Source organism: Delphinus delphis, chromosome 14, assembly GCF_949987515.2.
Source record: "Delphinus delphis chromosome 14, mDelDel1.2, whole genome shotgun sequence".
Taxonomy (NCBI): domain Eukaryota; kingdom Metazoa; phylum Chordata; class Mammalia; order Artiodactyla; family Delphinidae; genus Delphinus; species Delphinus delphis.
Genome location: NC_082696.1, coordinates 52,062,214 through 52,089,961, shown reverse-complemented (window position 1 = coordinate 52,089,961; position 27,748 = coordinate 52,062,214). Strand labels below are relative to the sequence as shown.

General features: G+C 41.8%; 1 protein-coding gene and 1 pseudogene across 1 annotated transcript in view; one reads left to right on the top strand and one right to left on the bottom strand.

Moving 5' to 3' along the window:
• Positions 1–1,183: 1,183 nt before the first annotated feature.
• LOC132437156 (RNA binding protein, mRNA processing factor 2-like) lies at positions 1,184–1,816 on the bottom strand (annotated as a pseudogene).
• A 14,308-nt stretch (positions 1,817–16,124) lies between these two features.
• The window catches only part of LOC132437155 (collagen, type I, alpha 1a-like), a 147,118-nt gene continuing 135,494 nt past the window's right edge, over positions 16,125–27,748 (top strand). Inside the window, exon 1 of the mRNA XM_060030438.2 lies at positions 16,125–16,627. Within this exon, the coding sequence (XP_059886421.1) occupies positions 16,125–16,627 (503 nt within the window). The remainder of the gene's footprint in view (positions 16,628–27,748) is intronic.

The following is a 27,748-nucleotide window of genomic DNA, read 5'->3' as shown; positions in this document are numbered from 1 at the left end:
GGGAAGTCCTTCTACTCCCCACGAGAATGGCCCAAATATCTCTCCTATGTGTTGCCTTAACAGCCTGTATTTACCTTTTTTTTTTTCTACTTTATGTGGCATAAATATTTTGTCACACAAGGTACAAAAATACTTTCACGTTTTGGTTGGTTTCAAAGTTTGAAAAGAATGACGGGCCACAGTAGGGGTGGGGTGCGATGTGGAGAGGTACGCAAAACGGGCAGAGAAAGGATTTTTTTTTTTTTTGTGGCTGCTTTGGGTCTTCGTTGCTGCACATGGGCTTTCTCTGGTTGCAGCAAGTGGGGGCTACTTTTCGTTGCAGTGCGCGGGCTTCCTATCGCAGTGGCTTCTTTTGTTGCCGAGGCAGGGCTTTAGGCGGGGACTTCAGTAGTTGCAACACGCAAGCTTCAGTAGTTGTGGCACATGGGCTTCGTTGCTCTGCGGCATGTGGGATCTTCCTGGACCAGGGATCAAACCCATGTCCCCTGCATTGGCAGGGGGATTCTTAACCACTGGACCACCAGGGAAGTCCCGAGAAAGGATTTTATTAACGGCTGTTGGCCCATCTGAGGAGGAGGAAGCAGAGGACCCCGATTTGAAGTGACCAGGAAAATGCTCTGTCTTGGCTGGGTGGTCCTTCCTGTTGGGCCGAACTGGCTGCAGGGCTTGGTGCTCACTGAAGCAGGGTGGGTGCAGGGAGGGGTGTGGACAGAGGGGCTGGGAATGATGAACCATTCATGGTCAGGACCTGTTGCTATGGTGACACAATGTGAGAACAAATGGTACACTCACATATACACAGGTTTAAGTGTCTTAATCCATTCCAGAAAACATGCAAAATTAAACATGTCGTTTCTTTGAGATGGAGCTATGGAAGCACATTTGGACTGGAGGTCAGGCCTCGCTCAGTCCCAGGGAGGCCTCTGAGCTGGGTCTGGGTGTCCCAGAGAGAAGGCCCCTGAATCCTGCCGTAAGCACCTTGAAGAGGGGTTTGGGGGCAGGACAGGGCTGAGGAAGAGGAGAGAAAGGAAACAGGGAACAGTGCACTGAGTCACGCTTAAAATTCTCAGGCTTTGGAGGGAAGCAGCAGCTCTGCACAGGCTGCCTGGGGGCAGTGGAAGCTCAGGACGGCTTCCTCCTCAGTGGGGCGGGGGCCTCGAGCTGTGGTGACAAGACCGAAGAACTAACAGAACTGACAAGACTTCCAACCTTGCTGGGTGGTATCAGAGGAAGGGTACCAGCGCACCTCTGAACATCAGTTTCTTCATCCTGAAAATGGGAAAGCGCCACCTGACCTGCATCCTCTGAGCATGTAGGGCAGTGGCGGCAGCGGTAGTGGCAGCGGGGTAGGTGAGCGCAGCAGGTGAGGTGGCTGGGGTCAGCTCTGTGGTGTACAGAGGGCAGGGGGCCCAGGACCCTGGGTATGCGGGGATCAGAGGGGCCCCCATCAGCTCTGAGTGTGCTCCTAGGGAGGGGTGAGCGTTGGTGGATTTGGCGTAGCCGTCAGCTTGTTCTTGGACGTCTTGGTGTTGGCTTTGGCACACTCTAGCCTCAGGGTCTGCGGGTTCTCAGGATCAAAGCGAATACCGTTCAACGCCTTCTGGGCGGCTTCTGCTCCTGCCCGGTCGTCAGAGATCGTAAAACCAGCAGGCTGCCTCGATGTGAGCTTGATCGGAGACGCTTCATACCCCTTGCACGGCCTGAAGAGCAGGTAGAATTCTTTGGGTGGAATGTCCACAGGGAGTCCACTGGCGAACAGGGTCCGGAGCGCCTCCTCCGTGCGAGCCGTGCGGGCGCTGGGCGCGCAGTCCGGCATCAGGTTGCTCGCGGTGCTGGGGGTGGGGTGTGGTAGCGGTGACGGGGGCAGCCAGCGGGTCCGGCTGGAGTCGCATCAGGCTTCGCGGGCGCGGGAGACGGGGAGGTGGTGCGGCGGACGTGGCGCTGGGAACCCCGGCCGAGCCGTGGTGGCCGCCGCTTCCGCCTTTTCCCTGCGACCGGCGAGTCTTGCCTTCCTTTTATCACGGAATGGTAATAGACCTTTTACTGGTCTGCGCTCTTCTCTCTGGTCGGCACTGACCCTTTACCCACTGTTTAATTCCCCACATAGGGCCTGACAGTAGTGGGCGTTGGGCGGCTACTTACTGGTTAGACGGATAAATGAATGAATCCAGAATTGTCACCTAGGGCTATAGTAGAAAAAGGCTTGGAAACCGAGGTAAGTGGTTTGAACTATATCCCCTAGGCCAGGATTTTCCAAACTGTACCTTATGACCTATTAGTGGATTGTGAGATCAATTTAGTGGTTTGCAATAACTTTTTATGTGAAATAGAATTTTATAGAACAGAAGAATAGAATAGAATAGATCCGAGTGCATCACAAGAAGCAAGGGTAGGTTTGTTTCATAAAACTTTTACTGCAGTTATACATATCATGCATATATATGCACATCCTGAACTAGTATGTGTGCCTTGAGTTGTGATTATTTCTTCCAATAGATTAAGTCAAGAAGATTCTAAAGCTCCTGCTGTAACCACAGGGGAGCCGCTGGGAAGGGTTTCAATTAAGGATGTGATACGATCAGATCTGTGGTTTGGGAAACTTCCTCAGACCATGGCATGAAGGGTATTTTGACCAGCGATGGTGGCAATGGGAGCATCTGAAAAGCTACTAGAGTCAACTGAGAAATGACAAGAAAGATAATGGCGTGGGATGGAAAGGAAGGGGTGGGAAGGAGAAATAGTGACTGACTGGAAGACGGTGCTTTTGAGGGGGTTGAGGTTTAAGATCTAGTACTATGGGCTTGATCTGGAATGCCGTAATTCAGGTAATGGAAACATCACAGCCAATGTCAATTCAGTAGGAGGAAAATCAATTATACTAACTTTTGAATTGAATTGGCTGATCCGTTTGGTCAGAATAATTAGCCCACGTTGATATGAATTGCTCTGGATGCTAAATATAGTAGTGACTAATGGGCTAGATTGTCCCAAGTATAAATTACCCATAACTAGTGTTTGAATCTAGTTGCTTAAACATTTAAGCTACTTTTATTATGCTATCACTACAGTGTATGAAATTATCTATGTTTTTGAGTGGGGAAATCAACCTACATAGCCCATTGCTTATGAATTATCTATAGTTTACTCACCTACCTCAAATTCTTTTCTGGAACAAGACAAATATGAGGAAAAAAATCCAGTAATATGTAATTCATGTAATTTAATAAGCATGGCATATGAGAATAAATATTATTTTTGTTTCTCTATATACTAATTATGTCTTCTCTCGCAAAGTCCTCATTCATCTGGAAGAATTATATAATGTTCTCAATTTACTACGGATGGGTAATGCTTAACCTGGGTGGTATGTGGATCACCATATCTTAGTTGTAGGACGGGACCGCCTCCAAGCAATCTGAATGTAAATCAGGTGTGGGTGTTGTCCTGAATAGTTATTTAGGAGCAGAGGAATAATGGTGGACGAAGGTGCAGCCAAGGAATGAGACAAAATAAAATGTATTAGTTTTATGCATTAGATGAGTAAGCGAATGATAAAATAATGATTAAAGGCTCACATTAGAGCAACAACTTTTAAATTTTGACCCTTACCATTTAATGTTTAGTCTTACGTGTTAAACTGGATGTTAAATTCCTAAAGGATGTTGTGGGCCCCGCATAGCACTTAGCAGTGCCCTGAGCCATGCTTACTGACTGAATGATATATTTATTAAAAATTACAATGTTGCCCATCAACAGACAATTGGCTTGAGGAGATGTGATATATAATGGAATATTACTCAGCCATGAAAAGAATGAAATATTGCCATTTGCAGCAACATGGATAGACTTAGAGAATATTATGCTTACTGAAATAAGTCAGAGAAAGATAAATACTCTATGATATCACTTATATGTGGAATCTAAAGAATAATACAAATGAATCTATAAACAGAACAGAAACAGATTCACAGACATAGAAAACAAATTTATGGTTACCAAAGTGGGGGAGGAGAGGAGTATGGAATTAACAGATAAAAACTACTATACATAAAACAGATAAGCAACAAGGATTTACTGTATAACACAGGGATTTATGCCCAATATCTTGAAATAACCTATAATGGAATATAATCTGCAAAAAAAAAAAAATCTGAATCACTATACTGTACACCTGAAACTGATATGATATTGTAAATCAACTATACTTCAATAAAAATAAATAAAATATTTTCAAACTCTTAAAAAAAATTCCAGTGTTAATTTCCAATTACCACTAAATTCTTTTTATAGCTAAAATGAATTACTTGAATTAAAGCCATCTGCTTAAAGGTACAACTATAAATTTAGGTGACTTTTAAAAAAAACATAATGAAATATAAATTATGTTGTTCCTCAAAGTTGAAACTCCAGAAGGCTACACACTTGTTGAACAATAATGTAATTACTCAAAATGAAACAGGAGGGAAGGAGGCAGGGCACAGCCTTTGAAAGAATGACAGAGCCTGAGGACATGACATAAACTGATTAGAACCAAATAGGTCCAAAATGGTGGACAAGTCGACTTCCACTAGACCTTGAGCCTCAGTATACGCCCACATCAGCAAGCTGAATGACACACCCACAGGCGCCATGACAGTTCCATAAGGATCAAAAAGTGGGCAGTGGCCCAATTCCTAGAAATCCCCTCCCCTTCCTAAAATAGCTGGAGTACTCCTCCCACTCTTTAGCCTATGAAATTTATATATCTTTATATCTTATTTATATATCTTTATATCTCTCCACTCCTATAAAAACTGAAAAGGCCATACCCTGGGGCCTTTCTCACCTTCTGAGATGGCCCACACTCTGTCTGTGGAGTGTGTTTCTCTCTAAATAAATTCACTTCTTACCTAACACTTTGTCTCTCACTGAATTCTTTCTGCAATGAAACATCAAGAACCTGACCTTCGTTAAGTCCTGAAACCAGGTGTGTGATCTCAGTTGGAAGACTGTGGGTTTTGGCTCGGGTTCGAGTCCCAGCTGTGTGGGTTCAAGTCCCAATCTGAGGTGCATGGTTTCAAAAGCATCAGCAAACTCTTTTGCAATTGCCTTTAAAGCCAATTTAAGAAACATACAAGAAAAACAATTCAGTTTATAAATACGGCTAATTTCTGTTACCCCTCCCACTGGAAAAAAATACATATTTGGATTGTTCATTTTATTCATCATATTTGGCTTTAGATAACTCTTGGTTGTGTGTGTGGTACGTGGGCCTCTCACTGCTGTGGCCTCTCCCATTGCGGAGCACAGGCTCCAGACGCGCAGGCTCAGCAGCCATGGCTCACGGGCCAAGCCACTCCGCGGCATGTGGGATCTTCCCGGACCGGGGCACGAACCCGCGTCCCCTGCATCGTCAGGCGGACTCTCAACCACTGCGCCACCAGGGAAGCCCTCTTGGTTGTGTTTTTAAAAAATGTCCTTGAAGAATAAATTTGTAGCCATTAAATGTACTGAAATAAACATGACATAGGATCATTGTAATATACTAAATCTCCATATTGAGAAATTTTTAAAATTGTGTTGAAGTATAGTTGATTTACAGTGTTTGTTAATTTCTGCTGTACAGCAAAGTGACTCAGTTTTATATATATATATATATATATATATATATATATATATATTCTTTTCCATCATGGTTTATCACAGGATATTGAATATGGTTCCCTGGGCTATACAGTAGGACCATATTGTTTATCCATCCTATATATAATAGTTTGCATCTGTTAATCCCAAACTCCCAATCCTTCCCTCCCCTCCCCTCCCTTCCCCTTGGCAACCACAAGTTTGTTCTCTATGTCTTTGAGTCTGTTTCTGTTTCATAGACAGGTTCACTTGTGTTGTATTTTAGATTCCAAATATAAGTAATATCATATAGTATTTGTCTTTCTCTTTCTGACTTACTTTGCTTAGTATTATAATCTCTAGGTCCATCCATGTTGCTGCAAATGGCATTATTTCATTCTTTTTCATGGCTGAGTAATATTCCACTGTATATGTATATATCATACCTTCTTTATCCATTCATCTGTCAATGGACTTTTTTTTTAAACATCTTTATTGGAGTATAATTGCTTTACAGTGGGGTGTTAGTTTCTGCTGTATGACAAAATGAATCAGCTATAGATATACATACATCCCCATATCTCCTCCCTCTTGCATCTCCCTCCCACCCTCCCTATCCCACCCCTCTAGGTGGACACAAAGCATGGAGCTGATCTCCGTGTGCTATGCAGCTGCTCCCCACTAGCTATCTATTTTACGTTTGGTAGTGTATATATGTCATGCCACTCTCTCACTTCGTCCCAGCTTACCTTTCCCCCTCCCCGTGTCCTCAACTCCATTCTCTATGTCTGCGTCTTTATTCCTGTCCTGCCCCTAGGTTCTTCAGAACCATTATTATTATTTTTATTTTTATTTTTAGATTCCATATATATGTGTTAGCATATGGTATTTGTTTTTCTCTTGCTGACTTACTTCAATCTATATGACAGTCTCTAGGTCCATCTACCTCACTACAAATAACTCAATTTCGTTTATTTTTATGGCTGAGTAATATTCCATTGTATATATGTGCCACATCATCTTTATCCATTCATCTGTCGATGGACACTTAGGTTGCTTCCATGTCTTGGCTATTGTAAATAGTGCTGCTGTGAACATAGGGGTGCATGTATGTTTTTGAATTATAGTTTTGTCTGGGTATATACCCAGGAGTGGAATTGCTGGATCATATGGCAACTGTATTTTTAGTTTTTTGAGGCACATCCATACTGTTTTCCACAGTGGCTGTACCTATTTACATTCCCACCAACAGTGTAAGAGGGTTCCCTTTTCTCCACACACTCTCCAGCATTTATTATTTGTAGATTTTTTAATGACGGCCGTTCTGACTGGTGTGAGGTGATACCTCATTGTAGTTTTAATTTGCATTTCTCTAATAATTAGCAATGATGAGCATCTTTTCATGTGCATAATTGGCCATCTGTATGTCTTTTTTGGAGAAATAGCTATTTAGGTCTTCTGCCCATTTTTCAATTAGGTTGTTTGTTTTATTCTTATTGAATTGTACGTGCTGTTTGTATATTTTGGAAATTAAGCCCTTATAGGTCTCATCATTGGCAAATATTTTCTCCCAGTCCGTAGGTTGTCTTTTCATTTTGTTTTTGGTTGCCTTTGCTGTGCAAAATCTTATAAGCTTGATTAGGTCCCATTTGTTTATTTTGTTTTTTATTTCTATTGCCTTGGGAGACTGACCTAAGAAAACATTTGTATGATTTATGTCAGAGAATGTTTTGCATATGTTCTCTTCTAGGAGTTTTATGGTGTCTTGTCTTATATTTAAGTCTTTAAGCCATTATGAGTTTATTTTTGTGTATGGTGTGAGGGTGTGTTCTAACTTCATTGATTTACATGTGGCTGTCCAACTTTCCCAACACAACTTGCTGAAGAGACTGTCTTTTCTCCATTGTATATTCTTGCCTCCTTTGTCAAAGATTAGTTGTCCATAGGTGTGTTGGTTTACTTCTGGGCACTCTATTCTGTTCCATTGATCTGTATGTCTGTTTTTGTGCCACATATTGAGAAATCTTAAACCGTGTATACAGGCTGAAACTGTATAGTGAGGATTGTCTATAATTAACCCATGGACCACTCTCTTTAGGCATTCTTTCTTTTAAAAAATTTATTTATTTATTTATTTTTGTCCACTTTGGGTGTTCGTTGCTGCACGCGGGCCCTCTCTAGTTGCAGCGAGCGGGGGCTACTCCTTGTTGCAGTGTGCAGGCCTCCCGTTGCAGTGGCTTCTCTTGTTGCAGAGCACGGGCTCTAGGCGCACAGGCTTCAGTAGTTGTGGCATGTGGGCTCAGCATTTGTGGCTCGCAGCTCTAGAGCACAGGCTCAGTAGCTGTGGCGCACGGACCTCGTTGCTCCGCGGCATGTGGGATCCTCCTGGACCAGGGCCCGAACCTGTGTCCCCTGCATTGGCAGGCGGACTCCCAACCACTGCACCACCAGGGAAGCCCTCTCTAGGCATTAAGTTTGCTCAAGCATTAATACTAATAATACACCAATAAAGGGGAGAATTTTTACCGTGCATCTCCTAGGACCCAAAGTTGGTTAATGACAACTATGTTTGTAATATTAGCATCACCAGATGCCACAGCAGTTTGATTAAATGTAGATAGGAGAACAACTATGTTTTGTGACTATAAGCAAACATCTAGGTACACTTCAACATGTCTCCTAAGTACAAGAATAAGCTCCTATGTAACCACAGTATAATTACTACACTCAGAAAATCCAGCATTGATACAATACCATCATCTAACATAAATCCATATTCAAATATCCCCAACTGTCCATAGGCCACATGTTTTGAATCCAAAATTGAGAATCCCTCCCAGAAAGAAGTTCTCTACCACTAGGATTATATCTTTCACCTTCTTATCTGCCATATTCCTTGCACCACAAAAAGAAAACTCTTGGTTTGCTCTCATCTCTGCTGAATTTCAGGTCAGCTATTCTTTGTGGAATGTTTCCAAGCCAGCTATCGATTTGTATCTATTTTTGAGACGTTTAATATGTATTTGGGTAATTCCTGGGTTAAAGTCCACTTCTCCCACAAGACTGTTCCACAAGGATAGTGAGTGTTTCCTCCAGCCCCAAATGTATTTCCAGGTGCAAGTGCTTGGTGCACAGTAGGTTTTCAAGAAATATTTTTGGAATGAATGAATATATAAAGTGTTTAAGTTGGCAGAATGCCTGTATTGTCTTTATATCTCTCTGCATCCCATAGAGTGGGCCCTCAATGGGAGTTTAACAGACCTTTGTAAAGTGAAAATATTCAGCACCATAGCTGGAAGTATGTTCTGACTATTTCCTTTGCACTTTCCTTTGATATTTAATAACATTTAAAGAGCAGAAGAGGTATACAGGGAATGCTGAATTTGATCTCCAATTCAGTACACCGAGATGTAGGAATTGATTAACTATGGGGAGAATCATTGCTGTGACAATGAAAAAATCAATTTTTCATAATTTTCATATATTAAACTATCATTTATTATGCACTTACTAAGTGTCAAACACTGTGCTAACTACTTCACATGCATTGAAAATTTTTATTATTATATTTTTAAAGATAAGTTTTACTGAGGTATACTTGACATTCAGTAAAATTCATACCTTTTGGTGTACAGTTCCATGAATTTTGACAAATGCTTTAGTCATGTAACTAACTACCATTACAATCATGATATAGAATATGAATATTTCCATCCCCCCCAAATCCTCTTATGTTCCCTATTAACACACGTCACTTACTCTTCCTACTTTAGTATATTTTTCTCATTTTTTAAAATAAATTTGTTTATTTTATCTATTTATTTTTGGCTGCATTGGGTCTTTGTTGCTGCGTGGGCTCTCTCTAGTTGCAGCGAGCAGGTGCTACTGTTCGTTGTAGTGTGTGGGCTTCTCATTGCGGTGGCTTCTCTTGTTGCGGAGAATGGGCTCTAGGTGTGCGGGCTTCAGTAGTTGTGTCACGTGGGCTCAGTAGTTGTGGCTCGTGGGCCCTAGAGCTCAGGCTCAGTAGTTGTGGCACGCGGGCTTGGTTGCTCTGCAGCATGTGGGATCTTCCCAGACCAGGGCTCGAACCCATGTCCCCTGCATTGGCAGGCAGACTCTTAACCACTGCACCACCAGGGAAGCCCCTTTCCCATTTTTTTTGGAGAAGAAAAACTGAGGCTAAGAGCAGTTGAGTAATTTATTCAGAGTTACATAATTAGTAAGTGGCAGAGCTTGGACTCCAGCCAAGGTCCGTCTGACTCTAAATCACAAGATTTAAGTATGCCACCCTGCCGTTACTACTTTGTGGTATTCCACTTGCTCAGCATCGTATTTCCCATTTTGTTACACAATGGCCATAGAGCTGTAACAACAAGAGGAAATTAAAATGAACCTTTCAAAAATACTAAGAATAGGGTAAATGAATTACAAGATAAATTTTATGTCAAACTAGAGGTATATACTCTATTGCATAAGATTAAAAGCAAGTAAATTTTTGGTTCGTTGATATGGTAGTAAATATTTTAGTAGTTGTGAGTTTTAACTTTACTTCACAACTGAGGACTCTATTAGCCACTTGAATCTAGGAATATCCTAGGATAAAATTTGGGGGTTTGTCGCTGCCTGACATGTCAGACCCAGACAGTTCCTGTCCTCAGGTAGCTTACCACTGAATCTCAGATAAAACAATTACCTGCATTATGGTTTTATTTAGAGTTCTAACATGATGCATCTTAGCCTAAATCAGTTACAGAGTGTTTTGCTGAATTAGATAAATTAAAAATCTACTTAAAAATAATTTTAATAGATGGAACAGGGAATCCTCAAAGTAGCCTTAATATAATAAACATTTTGTATTTGTAGTATATTAGAAAGACAGTGTTCAATTTAACTACTAAATTTGGGGGTGGTTTGTTATGCAGCAAAAGACAATAGAAAACTGATACAGGTACTAGCTTATTGGTCTGTTCAAGCAGGAAGATCAAGTCGCATTTTTGAAGTCTCCAAATTACAAATTAGCTGCATTTTGTAAGTCAGTTGTTTAAAATTTAGAATATATTGTCTCATAGAAACAGATGCATTTTCTTACCAAGTAGTTTGGAATAATTGAATCTTTATGTGGTAGTTCAGGATTTTTCCATTGCCTACATTCATTGCACATCTCTGAGGTTAAGATACAAAAGGTGCTCACAACTGAGTTGGCTGTTTATTGACCTTGTGCCAGGTCACTGCTTTTTTTTAAGCAAATGTTTTTAGACAAAAAACTAGTGGCTTAAAACTGCACCATTTATTTGGCTCATGAATCTGCTGGGCAGTCCTGGTCTGGGACAGGCTTAGCTGATCTCCAATGGCTCTTTCGTGTGTCAGGGATCAGTTGGTGGCTTGACTGGGTATTGGCTTGTCCCAGATAATCTCACTCATATTTCTGATGGTTTGCTGTCTGTTGGTTGGGGGTAATAGGGGTGACTTAGCCACACATCTCTCATAATCCTGTAGGCTAGTTTAGGTATGTTCATAGAGCAGCAAGATTCCAAGAGAAGCAAGGAACTAAGCCCCAAAGTGCAAGTTCTTTTCAAGTACTGCTTGCATCACATGTGCTAATGTTTCATTTGCCAAAATAAGTCACATAACTCACCTAGATCTAAGGAGTGAGTAAATGGATTCTACTTCTTTATGGGAAGAGTGGAGAATTATGGGCATTTTTACAGTTTACCTCAATGTCAACTTAAATTCAGATAGAAAATATAAGAGAAGGCTAAAGAAAGAAATAAAAAATCAGTGTAGGTTAGAGACAGCTGGCCTCTTGACCTCATTCTCTGTTGGAGAATGAGAAGAGATGTTAAATGCACCTGAGATTGCTGGATAGAGGGAGAAGAGTGCAAAGGGCATAATAAGATAGAGGACCCAGCTTCTATCTATCTATAAAATCTTGAAGATAGGCATCACATGACGTTGCCAAAGGGATGCACTTTGCCCCAGACAACCTCCTACCTCTTTAACTGCACTGTCTGGCCTCTGTTGTGTGTAGGCTCCCCCTCACCTGCAAAGCACGTAAATGTCAGTGTTACTCAGGGTTTTGTCCTTGCTCCTCCTTTATCCTTATTCTACACATTTGCCCTAGGTAATTTCACCTGATTTCACAGCATCAGCTTCCACCTATTCGGTGATGAAGTCCAAATCTACGTATGTAGCCCTGACCTGTGGCCTCCATAACCATATGTTTCAATGAATTCTTAGACATCTGTGCCTATATAGCCTCCAAGCCCTTCAGCCTCAATATGTTCAAAACCAAATTATTTTCATGCCCAGAGACCCTGATCTTTCTCCTGCTTTCCTGTTTTTAGTTAATGGTTTCACCTTCATCCATTTACCTAAGCTAAAAATCTAACCTCATTGTCATTCTTGATTACTTCTTCTCTATTTACTACAATTCCTGGTGATTCCATCTCCTACATGATTTTGTATCCCTCCCCTTCAGTCCATTTCCACCCCATCGCCTTGGTGTGGACTCTCATCACCTCTCCCCTGACCTCTTGCAGCAACCTCTTAACTGGTCTTCCTCAAATATTTTCACCTTTCTAGTTTTTCGCTACTCCATTCCATTCAGGGACGTTGTAAGACCCAAGTTTGTTCATGTCACTCTATTTAAAAATGTAAGCTGGGCTTCCCTGGTGGCTCAGTGGTTGAGAGTCCGCCTGCTGATGCAGGGGACACGGGTTCTTGCCCCAGTCTGGGAAGATCCCACATGCTGCAGAGCGGCTGGGCCTGTGAGCCATGGCCGCTGAGCCTGCACATCCGGAGCCTGTGCTCCGCAACGGGAGAGGCCACAACAGTGAGAGGCCCGCATACCGCAAAAAAAAGAAGAAAAAAATGTAAGCTGGGTCCCTATTGCCTACAAAGCTAAGTCCCAATTCCTTAAAAGCATGGCTCACCAAGTGCTTAGCAATCTGGCCCCACCTGATCATACCAGCATCATCTCCTGCCATCCTGCCCCACCCCATCCCCTTTTATCCAACCTCACTGAACTTCTCACTATTCCCCACCAACACATGCACCTTGCACAATGCTGGGCTTTGGCCCATGTTGTTTACCCTTTCTGGATTGCCAGCCCTCTCTTCCCTATCTGATAAATTCTTATTCATCAGCACAGCTCATCAACCTGTCACCTCCCTGCTGATGACTTCCCAGAGCCATGCAGAGTTAGTCACTTGTTCTGTGTTCCCATAGCCTTTTGCCCTTTCCTTCGGCAGTGACCATCTTGTGTGCTTTTGGCTGCCTAGGTTCTTTTCAGTATCGGTGTTACATTTGGCAAATTTTGAGCCACATGAATTCCATCTCTCTGAAGTAGAACCCAGAAATCTCAAATTTCCCTTGCAGCTAAGAAGCCATTAAAGGATGTGAGCTCCCTCAATCAGATGTACCTGAACGGAACTTTTTTTTTAGAAGTGAGCATTAGTGTGTAAGGGGGCAAGGTGTGGGGCTGATCTTCGGTCAAGAGTGATCAGAACAAGTCTTTGATTCTCGGGATGGCAGTAGCAGAGCTGCCTGTGTGTAGCCCCTACTGCGGAGAGGTGGTAAGTGTGGTGTTTGCTAGACCAGCTCTCAGGAGTGGCTGGGCATGTTTGGGCTTCAGAGCCTGGCTCTCTAGCTTTGTGGGATAGTCTGTGAGCCATCTCACATGCCATGATAAGTTAATTTATTGCTTAAACAAGCCTAAGTTTGTCTACTTTTGCAATGACTGGAAAACAGTGAAACACTTTGGTTAGAACATATCAAGTTTTATGGTACAAGTTATATTTTATCAAGTTGTATTTAAGTGTCTATTTCCCTCACTAGATTAATCACAAGTACTGTATTTTAGGCCTCCTATATGTAGTTCTAATTTCTTATCACTCAGAAAAAAAAAAATCTATATTGGGTGCCAACTCTGTGCCATGCACCGTGCTAGTCACTGGGGATATAATAGTAAAAAAGACCCATGTGATCTTTGCTCTTACAAACTAAACAGTCTACAAGATCTGTGCCTGAAACATTCTAGGTATCCAGTTAGTTTAAATACCAATTCATTTGATTAATTATTTCAATGAATGGATATTTACATTTTGAAAATGTAAAAATAAATGAGAAATGTTCTTATGTTTCTCTCAGGCTAATAGGAGACACATACGTAAACAAATCATGTCCGATATGGACAGTGTGATAACTGAAATATGTTCCAGATTCCTTGATGGTAGAAGGGAATAGCATGAAGAATCTGCTTGGAGGAGTCAGGAATGAAAGAATGAATTACTGAACTTGTAATATTTGAACGAGTGTGCTTGAGAAGATGTCCTCTTTTTTCCCTTTAACTTCTCTTTTCCCTCTTTCCCTCTTCCCTTCTCTTCCTTTTTTCTTGCTGATCCCTTTGCCCTTCAAGATTCAACTCAAGGGGCTTCCCTAGTGGCACAGTGGTTAAGAATCCACCTGCCAATGCAGGGGACACAGGTTCGAGCCCTGGTCCGGGAAGATCCCACATGCCGTGGAGCAACTAAGCCCGTGCACCACAACTACTGAGCCTGCGCTCTAGAGCCCACGAACCACAACTACTGAAGTCCACGCGCCTATGCTCTGCAACAAGGGAAGCCACCGCAATGAGAAGCCCATGCACCGCAACGAAGAGTAACCCCCGCTCGCCGCATCTAGAGAAAGCCCGTGCGCAGCAACAAAGAGCCAACACAGCCACAAATAAATAAATAAACAAATAAGATTCAACTCAAGGGCTACTTTTATAATAAACCTTTACTGACCACTCCTCTTCCTCCCTCCCAAACTCCCAGGCTGGGTTAGTAATGTTTCCAAACTCCCATAAGGCCTGGTACATACCTCTACTAATTCTCTTACCCTTTGACGTATATCATCTATGTGTCTGTCAGTCACCAACACCCTTCCCCCCAAGTCAAGGCCTGGCACATAATTAGTACTCAGTAAACTCAATAAATGTTTCTTGAGGAAATATAAATTAAGACTACAGTGAGATAACATTACACCTCCATCAAAATGGCTGAAATTTTAAAAATTGATATCAAGTGTTGATGAAAATATAGAAAAACTGGAAGTTTTAAACATTGCTGAAAGGAGAATAAATTGATACAACCATTTTGGAAAAATTTTTGGCAAAATCGATTGAAGCTGAACATATGCCCACTGTGTTACCCAGAGGCTGAGCTCCTGGGTACAAATCCAAAAGAAATGGATGCTTATAGTGAAACAGGTTCACACCAGCTTTATTCATAATAGCCCCAATCTGGAAACACCTAAATGTCCATCCACAGTAGAACAGACAAGTGAATTGTGGTATATTTATATCATGGGAGAGTACACAATAATTTTTTTAAATGAAAAACTGCTATGTGAAGCAATGTGGATGATTCTCATAGACTAATACTGAGCAAAAGAAACCAGAGACAAAGAGGTACATCTTGTGATTCCACTTCAGTGAAGTTCCAGAAGAGTCAAAATTAATCTCTGGTGATATAAATTGAAATAATGGTAAACTTTTACAGAAGGGAGGGGTAAGGCAGTGGAAGGGGACAGGAGAGGGACTAAGGTGGTTTGGGAAATATTCTATATTTTTATAATGGTATATTTAAAATCCACATACAGAAGGATTTTCTAAGGCAATGTCAACTGTCCTTTTTAAAAACATTTTATACCCCCAACCACATAAATATGTAAATATTTGAGTTATATACTTAATGGTTTGTGCTTTTTTTTAACTATATGTAGGATTACATTGATAAAAATGTAAATATAAAAATAATTAAATAAAAATGAATGTTCTTGAATGAATGAATGAATAAGTTGGGTCTTCAAAGAGCAAAGAAAGAAGAAAGTATTACAGTGTAAGAGGGACTTGTACTGCATTGAATTTTAAAGCAGTACTTGGTTCTTCAGCACTTTATACTCCAATAATGCCCAAAGTGAATTGCTCATGGACTTCTTTTGCTTAAATATTAGTCCCCTTTGCTACTTAACCAGGATTGTGTGGTTAAAAAAGGAAATCATTAACAGTAAAACAGATGTCGCAGACGCCTGTGGGACTGGCATTAATTCACAATGAGGGATCTATTAAGCCCTTGGGAACTGGGGAATATGCCTCATTCCCTTCAGTTTTTTATCCTTTTGTGCTTTATGAGGTGCAAGTACAAATTAATTTTTCAGACTCTTGAAGGGAGAGGAGAGGAGTTGGCACCCGTGATTACAAACAGGAATAGAAGCCACCCCTCACATGACATTGCTCAAGACATCTAAAGGGCAGAGTAGATTAGTTCTAATTGACGAGCAGCCCGGCCACGGGATGCGCCTCTCCCCATCCTTCTTTCAGGCGGGGCTCGTGGCTTAGCATTCTTCGTGCCAGCCTTGCGAAGGCCAAGAGTGACCAGCAACTCCTCAGACGACCGATGGCACATGCGTCAGAGGTGGTGTCAAAACCCGACCCGAAAAAAAAAAAAAAGACCCGACTCTTGCTCCCACTAGGGTAAAGGATGCAGCGTCAGGAGACGCGGTTCCCAGGCTGTCCAGTAGGTGTCGCTGTCCCGCGGCCGCCGCGCTCCTCGAGGCCAGGGACCGGGGGCGTGTCCTCCCTACCCTGGGACTCCGGCGCGCGCACCTCACCTGGGCTCCCACCCCTTGCCTTCCGCGCCGCGGTCGGGTGGGGGGGGGCGCGCTGTGCTGCGGTCCCGCGACCAGGGGGCGGGGTCGGACGGCGCGCTGGGAAAGGCGGGCCAGCTTGGCGCCCAGGTGCGTTCTTCCACAAGGGCCGGGCGGCGGAGACGGCAGCATCCGAGCAGCCGGAGGAGGAAGCAGACGAGAAGATGCCACTGTCGCTGCCACCTCAGGGCGACCACGGGGAGTCCAGTCCGTCCAGGACCCCCAAGAAGCACGCCTCTTTCCATATCTGGCGCTCCAAGAAGAAACAGCAGCCTCCGCGGTCTGACTGTGGGGTGTTCATTCCGCACCCGCCCCCGGCGTCCTTCGGCGAGGCCAGGTAAGCCCCTCGCCGAGCTCCTCCCTCCCCCCAACAGTCTCACCTCCTCCTGCCCCCTTTCTACTCCTGCTGCGCTGACCCTGGAGTCCTCTCCACCGTCAGCCCGCTCGACCCCTCGCGGAGAAGGGGAAAGGCCCAGGGTCGTTTCCCCCGACAGGAGCGTAACGGGCTCCAAGGGGGGGGATGTGGTGGCCGCTGCGTGTGACCGGGTTCCTCGCGGCTTCTAGCTCAGACCAAGCTCCAGCGAGAGGAACTTGTGCCCACACATGTGTTCTTTATTTTGACTGGCAAAGACTCTACACCAGAGTCTATGCTATCAACTTGCTAACGAGAGCGTGTGGGTTGTGAAGGGTTATTACCATAATGAACGATGATCGGAGCTCCACCTGGGGATTCTGTAAGACTTGATAGTGGTGCCTGAATTGTGAAGAGTCCCACTCTTGCAGTTGTTATATCTCCATTGTCCTCAGAGGATCCGAATGGAGGAAGAAGTGGGAGGAATGGTTACCCCCATTTTATGCGTGGAGAATCTGAGACCAAAGGGTGAATGGCTTGTCCCCATTGGAATCAGTGGGAGAACCAGGCAGAACCTAGTTATTCAAAGTGTAACTGCCATTGTGCTTTTAAATTCTTTGCCATGATTTTGTGATGATTTTATCCTTTATGCATAATTATTCAATTATACTATCTGAACTGATGGATTCGTTGAACAATAATCAATTGGATGTAACAGTATTTTTATGGAGTACAGGTGTGTGAAATATTTTTAATGAAGGACAGTTGGCAATATCCAGTATATCCTTCTGTATGTGTTTTTAAAACACACCTTTATGAACAATGAGAATAATATTGTGCAAGATTTGCATTGTAGGAATATTTTTCCTTTGTTTCTAAAAAAAGTCTTAATTTGCAACACATTTTCATTCATTTAGCAAATATTTTATTAACTAAGTGCTGGGATATCAAAAACAATGAGAGTGGTCTCTGTTATCAAAGACTTTTTAGTGTCTTGAGGAGCCCAAAAAGTAAACAGTGGGATAAGTGCTATGATAGTTGTTAGCATAGAGGAGGGGATCTAGGGAGGCTTCCTGGAGGAGGATGACTGAAGCGCTTTAGTCAGACAGAAAAGGGGAGGAGCAACAAGTTCCAGGCAGAGGTGCATTATGAGCATCGCCAACACTTGGAAGAATATGGTACTTTCTGAGAAGTACTTCCTGAACAGGTGGTTCAGGGCAGTCTATGTGTGAGGGCATAGGGAGAGGTGTGCTAAGAGAGAAGGTATTTTTTCTCATATTTATCATTCCCGGTAGTACTTGGTTGTAATAGGACATTTTTTTAATCCACATAAAGACTTACTGTGCTTAACTACTAATTGAAATTTCTAACAATATATGTTACTTAATAATGATGTATCCAACATAAAAGCATTTTTCCTATTACCTCAGTAAATATTTTAAAAACTTCCATAATGGTGGTTCTTATTTGACCTAGTCACATCATTTCGTATCTATCAAATGAGATAATGCACAGCTGTAAACAATTTATTCAAACGCAAATACGTTTTAGATTGAAACTTAAAATAGGAGTCTTTGTTTCTCTCCTCGAGCTTCATGTATTTTAGTTCAGTCTTGAAGCATTCCATTCTTTCCTTCAGAACTATGATGAACTTTGTACTAACAAATGTCCTGAGAACTAAACTTACTGGTCTGTCTTTGGGATGTTTTTCTAGTTATACCATGTTTATAAATATTTTGTTTACTTCTGAGAGATTGTACCTGTTTCTAGTAAAGAGAGCAGCTAAAGCACACTTAGGTTTCTGGCCCATCTTTGGCCAACGTGGCTCTCTTGAGCCATCTGCCCTGTACGTTCATTTCTGTCCAGGATTTGGAGGTGGTGGACCTCAGCTGGAATGTGCAGCACTCACTGTGGCCTTTGTTTCTACATAACGATGGGACAGTCAGGTGGCCACACTTATCTGCTGGGCATACACGATTAATATTGTGGGCTTTTAGAGCAAATGAAAGTGAATTTATGTCCTGGATGCGTGACCTTGCGCAAGTTACTTCACCTTTCTGAGTCTCAGTTTCTTCATATGGAAAATGGAGAAAAGAGTAATACTAACTTTGTAAGGCTGTCATGAATATCACATGATAATTCATGTGATTAAATGTAAAACTCTTATCACACTTCTGGACACAAAGTAGAAACTCAGTAAATGTAAAGCCATCATCACCATCACCACCACCACCACCACCACCATCGTCATTATTATAAATGCAAAGGTCTAATGGGAGAAATGGAAAAAACAGGGTTGGGGAGGGGGAAAATGCTTCTCTTCCTAAAAGAGCTTTTACCACTCCAACGATGGTTCAAAGTTTATTGATGTCAGATTTCTGTATTCTGCAAATATTTGTGACTTTCAGTGTAGATGTTCTAAAATTCAGTGACCATTGCTTGCTTTCTTTACATAAAATAATTTGAACATGGCTGACTCTCCTCCTGAAATTCACCCTTAGAGGTTTTTTTCAGCTTGGTTTTGGTAAACATGTTAATATGTAATTTTCCATAGAAATAGAGCCTTGCCCTTCTGGGTCAGCCTCATCTCCTGTCTCGTCCATTCTGCTCTTGCCATCAGAGGGACCACGTTGGTGTGTGGAGAGGGCATGGCGAGCTATGGCCAGACTTTCCTTAGCAGCCGTTAGTGGCACCGTCATTTATTAGGTTTTGAATTATACTTCATTTTTAAAAAATTTTTTATTTATTTATTTTTGGCTGCGTTGGGTCTTTGTTGTTGCGTGCGGGCTGTCTCTAGTTGTGGTGAGCGGGGGGCTACTCTTCGTTGCGGTGCGCGGGCTCCTCATTGCGGTGGCGTCTCTTGTTGCGGAGCACGGGCTCTAGGGGCACGGGCTCTGTAGTTGTGGCTTGTGGGCTCAGCACGGGCTCAGTAGTTGTGGCGCACGGGCTTAGTTGCTCCTCGGCATGTGGGATCTTCCCGGACCAGGGGTCGAACCCGTGTCCCCTGCATTGGCAGGCGGATTCTTAACCACTGCACCAGCAGGGAAGCCCTTGAATTATACTTCATTTTGTAAACAATTTATTCAGAGTGTGGATTCCCTATCTGGGTTTAAATCCCTGTTCTACTTACTGTGACACTGAGCTGTGTCATCCTGGGCAAGTTATTATCCTTTCTGTGCTTCAGTTTTCTCATCCATAAAAGGGACATAATAAGCATTGTTATAAAAATAAGTAAGTTAATGCATGTCAGGTGCTCAGAAAAGTGACTGGCACATTATGAGTGCTCAATAAATGGGAGCTGTTTCTCCTTTTTCTTACTACTATCTTGCCTATACTTTCTTTTTTTTTTTAATAAATTTAGTTTATTTTATTTATCTTTGGCTATGTTGAGTCTTTATTGCCGCGCACGGGCTTTCTCTAGTTGCAGTAAGCGGGGGCTACTCTTCGTTGCAGTGTGTGGGCTTCTCATTGCGGTGGCTTCTCTTGTTGTGGAGCACAGGCTCTAGGCACGCAAGCTTCAGTAGTTGTGGCACACAGGCCCAGTAGTTGTGGCTCGTGGGCTCTAGAGCGTAGGCTCAGTAGTTGTGGCACATGAGCTTAGTTGCTCGGTGGCATGTGGGATCTTCCTGGACCAGGGCTCGAACCTGTGTCCCCTGCATTGGCAGGTGGATTCTTAACCACTGTGACACCAGGGAAGCCCTATACTTTCTTTTGAGTAGTAATTTCATTGTTTATTTTCTGCTAGAAAATAGTTCTTCCTTTTTATTCTCCCTAATCAAGACATCCAGTGTTATTTTGACTAGAAATGGGCTCTTCGCTAAGGTCAGTACAGTGAATTAAAAATGATCACCCACGAACTGAACTGAACTCGAAAGCTAGAAGCAAGCATTAATGCTCTCTGCAGGGAAGCCAAACTCAGGTGATGGCTGGGCTCCATAATCCTCTGAAAATCAGCAGACCTGGTTTCGTTTGGAGGAAAAAATGCAGCCAGAGCCAGAGAGCAGAGCATCCTCATTTCAGGGTACATAGGTTCAAGTTTTGGGACTGTCAACAGTCCCTTAGTTTTTCTGTCCTGGCATGGACCTTTTCCTTCTATAAAGGGAAAACAACTTACTCCCTGTTTATATCACTAGAGTGTTGTGAGGATAAACTGCTGTTTTATTCCATGAGAAAAAGAACAATAAAATGTTATTTGAAAGCGTTCTGGAACTGTAGAGTGTTAGTCTTCGTGACTTAATTGACTCTAATTTTCAGTCTTTTGTGGCTGGTTTAGTGTTTAGAACTCTAAACAGGTTTAATTATTTTCTAATATAAAGGACATAGCTAGATAAGCCTAAGTTTGTTTTACCTAATATTGCATCTAAACTGGTTAATACATACTGGGTTATTTCCCTTATTTAGCTTATGCCAAAGGCAAGAGTTTGACATTTTAAGTTTATGTGGTTTCACCACTGATAAAGCAGGAGTTTAAATTTTAGCCCTGTCGCTTACTAGTGGTGAGCTCCTGGGGAAGTTTCTTTACTGCTCTAACTTCAGTTTCATGATCTGCGACCTACCTCTTAGCATTGTTTTGGAGACTTCTAAGTATGTATTTACAATGACTAGCGCAGTGCCTGGAAGATAACAGAGGCTCAATAAATAGCTCTGAGAGCACGCTGCAGTGGAAAAAGGCATAGACTGTGGTGTTGGACAGACTCAGTTTCAAATTTGTCTCTGCTATTTGGATAAGTTTTGCTAAGCCTCAGCTTTCTCTGTAAAATGGAGACAATAGCACTTCTCTTCTGGGGCTCTCTGATGGTTAAATACTATCTATGTAAAACACCTGGCCCAGGGCCCAACCTGAAGTAGGTGCTGGACAGATGAAAGGTGATGGGAGTGGGAGTGATTGTGGCAGTGATGTTGTAATTGTCGTTGTCTGCATAGTAATGGTGGTAGCATTCATAAATCCCTTTGTACTTTGTAAGTGGAGCCAAACAACTCCAAGTCCAGGAGAGGTTGTAACCAGGTCTGTCAAGACTTGAAGTACCTTTGGGTAACTGGAAGTACCTTTGTAGTTGTAAAAGTGCAGGCCTTTGTGCATTCAATGACTTAAAAGTCTTAATACATCTGATTTAAGAAGCCAAAGATAAACTTTATACTTGAAGTTAGAGGCATTTCTCCTGAAGTGATTTTTTGGTTTTGTTTTGTTTTTTTAGATTTTTTTAAAATGTGGACCTTTTTTTAAAGTCTTTATTGAATTTGTTACAATATTGCTTTCTGTTTTTATGTTTTGGTTTTTTGGCCACAAGGCATATGGGATTTTAGTTCCCCAACCAGGGGTCGAACCCACACCCCCCGCATTGGAAGGCACAGTTTTAAACCACTGGACCGCCAGGGAAATCCCTCTCCTGGAGTGATTTTGGAGTCTAAGTTTAGTATAGGATAATTCTTTGCCACTTAGCTCTGCCATTATATTACTTTATCCACTCTATTTCTACACTTTTAGTCATAATCGTCTTAGTCCGTAACCAAGTGATGTGAACACTTTTGGAGACCTTTAGTACTTCTGGGCTTAGGTTTATTTCTTTTTTCTTCTGTAGCTTTCAATTATAAATTTTATTTATAAGGATGAGACAGCGAATCACTGCTTTACTATTCATGCATGATTAGAGCCATGTAGCAAAGATATTCAATATTGAAATTTATTTTCTAACTGCTAATATTCATTCAAAATGCCCATCTTACTATGAACATTAAAAACGCTTATCTGTCTTTTAGTTCACCTAAGGCGTTGGTTGTGTTTTAGGAATGTCCATGCAGAAAGAAGTGATTTAGTTATTAAAAAAACTGTGTCTGGTGAGATTATTTGAATCTTGAACTGTATGCATTTCTGTTTACCTTGAAAAATTTATCAAATGATTGTTTAATCTCCCTTTCATGTTTTAGTTACTGTATAGAAGATCTAGAGAGCCTGTTCATGAAAAGCAATGCAATCTTACCTACAGAATCATTTTTCTAGGATTAATGATACATTTTTCTATGGCAGCAAATTCCTTTCTGTATCTTATTGAAATGATTCTCAATCCGAAGTTAAAGAGAAGTTTCTTATGTCCAACAAACACTTACTGAGCACTTATTCTGTATCAGGCACTGGAGAAAAGAACAATGAAATTAGAGCTGACCTCTGCTCCTAAGATACTTGTAATTTAGTGGAGGAGGGGCACATGGATGAATAAAGTAGCATATCATGCCTTAAGTGCAGAAATAGAAGATTTAACCAAATGCACTGAGGTCAGAATAAGGATTACCTTGAAGGAGGAGAAAATTTTTTCTCTCCTGAAGAAGTTTTACTCATACTGAATAATTAATGAGAATTTTTATTCTCTCATATAAAGATCGTCAAAGGCTCTAAATCTTCTTCAGATTATGCTCATCTTAAACTATATCCAATACTGGACAAAAAGAAAAATCATGGAAACTTTTATTTTCTCAGTGGCATTTAAAACAAAGAGAATCATGTATTCAGGATTATGCATAAATAATTTTCTATTTAAAATATCTAGAGCCTTAGATTATCTCAGCTATTCTATCGCATTTTGGCACCTAGGAATAAAGATTGGCCTTCAATTGTGACATATTGATTTGAAAACCTTCGCTGAAATTATAGGTAAACATGATATTAATACTCTAAAATTACAGGCTGAAAATGAGTGGTTCTTGACATTTTTTAGATAGATTTACAGATCCAGAGAGGATTGTTATATAGGGTACACAGCTAACTTGGTGTCTACTCGATCTCCGTCAGAATGATTCTGGAGTCTCCTTCAGGAAGAGTCCAGCATTGCCTGTGTTCTAAAAGCAAGGTGTTCTTCCTTAAGAGCAACCTATCTTTATTGCCATACCAAATTTCCTGGCATATCCCACAGGTGTCTTTTCATATATGCACTTTAGAAAAATGAATTCTGGACTTTTACCCAAGAGAGGATTGAAATGTGAATTCTATATCTTGTCCCAAAGTGAGTTTTCAAGATAAGGTATGTATAAATATCTGACACCTGTGGGGATTTTGGCAAGAAAGGCCAGTCAATTGTTTATGAGTCTCATTAGCTCACTTATCGCTCCCTTAAAACACAGCTGCGTTGGGCCAATGCAAATGCCTCATCAAAATACCTCTGTGCGTTCAGGTTTATGAGACGCCTTCACGCTAGAGAATGAGCACTTGCTTAGTGCTGTCTTTACAGCACTGTGTGTCTCCTGGATTGGCCTATTCAATGGGAGTGAAGCAATGATAGAGAAACTTCATAACAAGGGATCATTTTGACAAAGTACCAGGAGACCCCCGAGACACACAGGTGAGGCAGAGAATCCTGAGTCCGTTTGTGGTGTCCCAGTTTCTCTCATCTACAAGTTATAGATAAGACGAGGACAGGTAGAACCTGTAGCTAACGCGGAAGAATGAAACACAGAATTAACGAGTGCCTTTTGTTTTTTACCTTCCCCTGTATGGAAGTTAAATGAGTGAAAATAAGTTACTGTTAAGCTTGGCAAGATATTGGTTTGTAGTTTGGTTCTCTAGTTGGATAGTTTTTTATCTTGAAGTTGGGGTCAAGAGGCAAAATAACGTGTGCTATGAATAAGACAAGAAAATACAGGAGGCAGTTGATTTATAATAGCTTTAGACCATGTCTGTGAAAACATTGATTTTCCATCAAGATTTCGTTGAAAGATGCAGTTTATTTAACATACACTGTGTCTGTCAGACACTGTTCTAAGTACTTTACAACTATTAACTCACTACAGTTAATTCATAACATCCCTGAGAGGTAGGTAATATTATCAATATTATTCCTATTTTGAGGAAGAATGAGGTACGGAGAGGTATATGGTAACTTGACTGTCAGGGAGTTCATTATGGTTGGGGCTGGGGTTCTCCAGCTGGTGGTCTTGAGTCCTGCAGTTAATCACTGCAAATTGAAAGCACTGTGGTTAACGCTACCTTCTTTGTATTCCCACAGTGAGTGTATTTAGGCTGAAGATTTCACATGCAGGAATTATAATATACATAGGAAAACAAATTAATGTTTGGTACTAAACAATTTCTATATTAATTAGTGAAGAGAAAAACTATTTAAATACATTAAAGTACCATGTGTTAAATTCTTGGAAGAAAAAACAATTTTAAAGCAGAAATTCTAAAGTGTATGTTATATCCAAAAGCATCCGTGTCTAGATCCTTAGTCTGGGGCTTCTGCCCAAGCTTCGTCAGGAAACAGCATGACCTGGAAGGGGACCTGGTTGGTACACCCTTCTTCTTCCCTCACAGTCTCAGCCCAGGCAGTAGAGTGCAAAGTCAGATATAAGTGGCTAGCTAGGTGGCCCTCAGAATTTATAGTTGCTGCTCAGGCTAAGTGGGGTGTCAGAATTTCTCAAGGAGTAACTCTCACTTAGGTCTCTAGAGGTTCTGCTGCTTGAATCCTTTGGTTTTACTTGCTGATTTATCATTGAGGGCTCCCTGTTAACGAATACAAGTTTCACCTTATGTTGACCTTACACTTCAAGGATTATAAACTACTGCTGGTATTTTATCCCTCATGAAGCTCGTAATGGCTCTGTGCAGTAAGCCCAGACCCTCATTTTGTAGATGAGGCAACTGAAGTTCAAAGAATGCAATGCAAATGGGGAAGTGCAACTAAAAGCAGGTTTTCTGCTTTCTGCTCAGCTGTTCTTTTGGATTCTCTTGGGTTATAGACTGTACCGCTCCATTCCTGGCCTCTACCCAACTCTGGCAGGAGCCCAACTGACTCATCTAACTTCCTGATGACTATTCTCTGGGAAATCTTTGCCTAGATTCATAAACCAACAACTATGAGACTGTCTGATCCCCAGATTGAGTTATTAGTTATTCAGCTGGAATATACACTGTAGTCTGCTTACTGACATGCTGAATACCTTCAGAGTTCCTGCTATAATTAGTACTTCACCTACTACCTAAAAAACAAAAAAGAAACAAACCCAAAACCCAAACAAACAAAACACGCACACACACAAAATATCTTAATTCATGTTTTCAAAAAATGTTTAAAGTTTGCACAACCCATATTTTATAATAATAAGATGGTCTTTAAAATTATAGAGTAGGGACTTCCTGGTGGCGCAGTGGTTGGGAGTCTGCCTGCCAATGCAGGGAACGTGGGTTCGTGCCCTGGTCCGGCAGGATCCCACATGCCGCGGAGCGGCTTGGCCTGTGAGCCATGGCCACTGAGCCTGCGCGTCCGGAGCCTGTGCTCTGCAACGGGAGAGGCCACAACAGTGAGAGGCCCGCATACCGCAAAAAAGAAAAAAAAAAAAAAAAGAATCCGCCTGCCAATGCAGGGGACATGGGTTCGAGCCCTGGTCCAGGAAGATCCCACATGCCACTGAGCAACTAAGCTCGTGTTCCACAACTACTGAGCCTGCACTGTAGAGCCCACGAGCCACAACTACTGAGCCTGTATGCCACAACTACTGAAGCCCATGTGCCTAGAGCCTGTGCTCTGCAACAAGAGAAGCCACCGCAATGAGAAGCCCACGCACCGCAACGAAGAGTAGCCTCTGCTCTCCACAACTAGAGAAGGCCCGCGTGTAGCAACGAAGACCCAACGCAGCCATAAAAAAATAAATAAATGAAAAAAAGTATAGAGTATATGAATGTGTCCCCCTAAAATTCATAACTGAAGCGCTAAACTCCAATACCTCAGAATGTGATTGTATTTGGAGAGAGGGACTTTAAAGAGAAAAAGTTAAATAATGAGGCCATTAGGGTGGGCCCCAAACAAATCTAACTGTTGTCATAATAAGAAGAGGAGATTAGGATACACAGAGAGACACCGGGGCATGTACGCACAGAGGAGCAACCATGTGAAGAGGCAGCAAGAGAGCAGCCGTCTGTAAGCCAAGGAGAGAGGCCTCAGGAAAATCAGCCCTGCCGACACTTAGGGCTGGGATTTCTAGCCTCCAGAACTGTGAGAAAATAAATTTCTGTTGTCTTATCCAAAAAATAAATAAAATAAAATTATAGAGTCTATCCATATTGTACCCATTCAAGAATTCCTTTTATGGGGCCTGACATAATAATGGTGCTGAGATGGGGAATATATTTTATTTATGATCTGTCATTTAAATGTTTTCGTAATACTGATGAATTTCATAAATACTCTATGAAAGCACAGTTTGATTGTTTTTGCCTCTGCTATTAGAAAAAGTTGACAGTAGAACCAAACTGTTGACATTGATGTTGACATACAGTGTAAGTGTCTCCCTTATCATGAGCGCCACGTGCAAACCTAAGAACTGGCCCTTTTCAAGCCTGTGCAGGGGAGGCTGCCCCAGGCCTTGCCAGCCGTTCTTGGCTCTACTTGCAAAGGTTGGCTTGCTTGCCCACTGTTCCCCTCCTGAGAACTAAGTGGTTGCTATTATCTGCAAGGAATATTATCTTGCTGTTATTATATGCAAAACAAAATGTAGTTGCTCCAAGGTGGGGTTACAAAACTATTCTCTTTTACTATTGACTCCCCAAAACAATTTTGTCTGGAATAGACTCAGTTATCGTTCAGGAATCCTTCATTGGAGGCTACTTTGGATGGAAACAAGAACATTTGTATTCCCCATATGTGTCAGTAAACATGTTTAAACAAGTTAGTCTAAAACTAGAAATTGGATAATTTTTTTCAAGATAAAAAAGCAAAGTATGACAAGTATGACTGAATATCCAGCATTGGCTCGGTTTTGACTTTTACCACTTTGCATATTGTGATTGTCCTAATCTCACCCTGTAAGAAGTTTCAAGTACTTTGACCTAGAAGTCATAGTAGCTAGTGCATTACCGGTGCTTAATTGTATCCTTCCTTGTTATTTCACTTTTATTTAAAGTTCTTTTTTATGCCCATAAGGGAACAATCAGTCCTAGATCTAGGTGATAACTTGATGCATTGAGGCTGTGTTTGCTTCATCACGTGGTTTCCCACAGAGAAGCGTCTCAGGAGTTTATGCATCGACTTCCTTGCTCACTACAGGACTCCTGGTTGCTTTCTGTGTGTGTAATCATACTCTGGTTACAATTCCACAAATTTACAAAGCCAGCAGATGTTA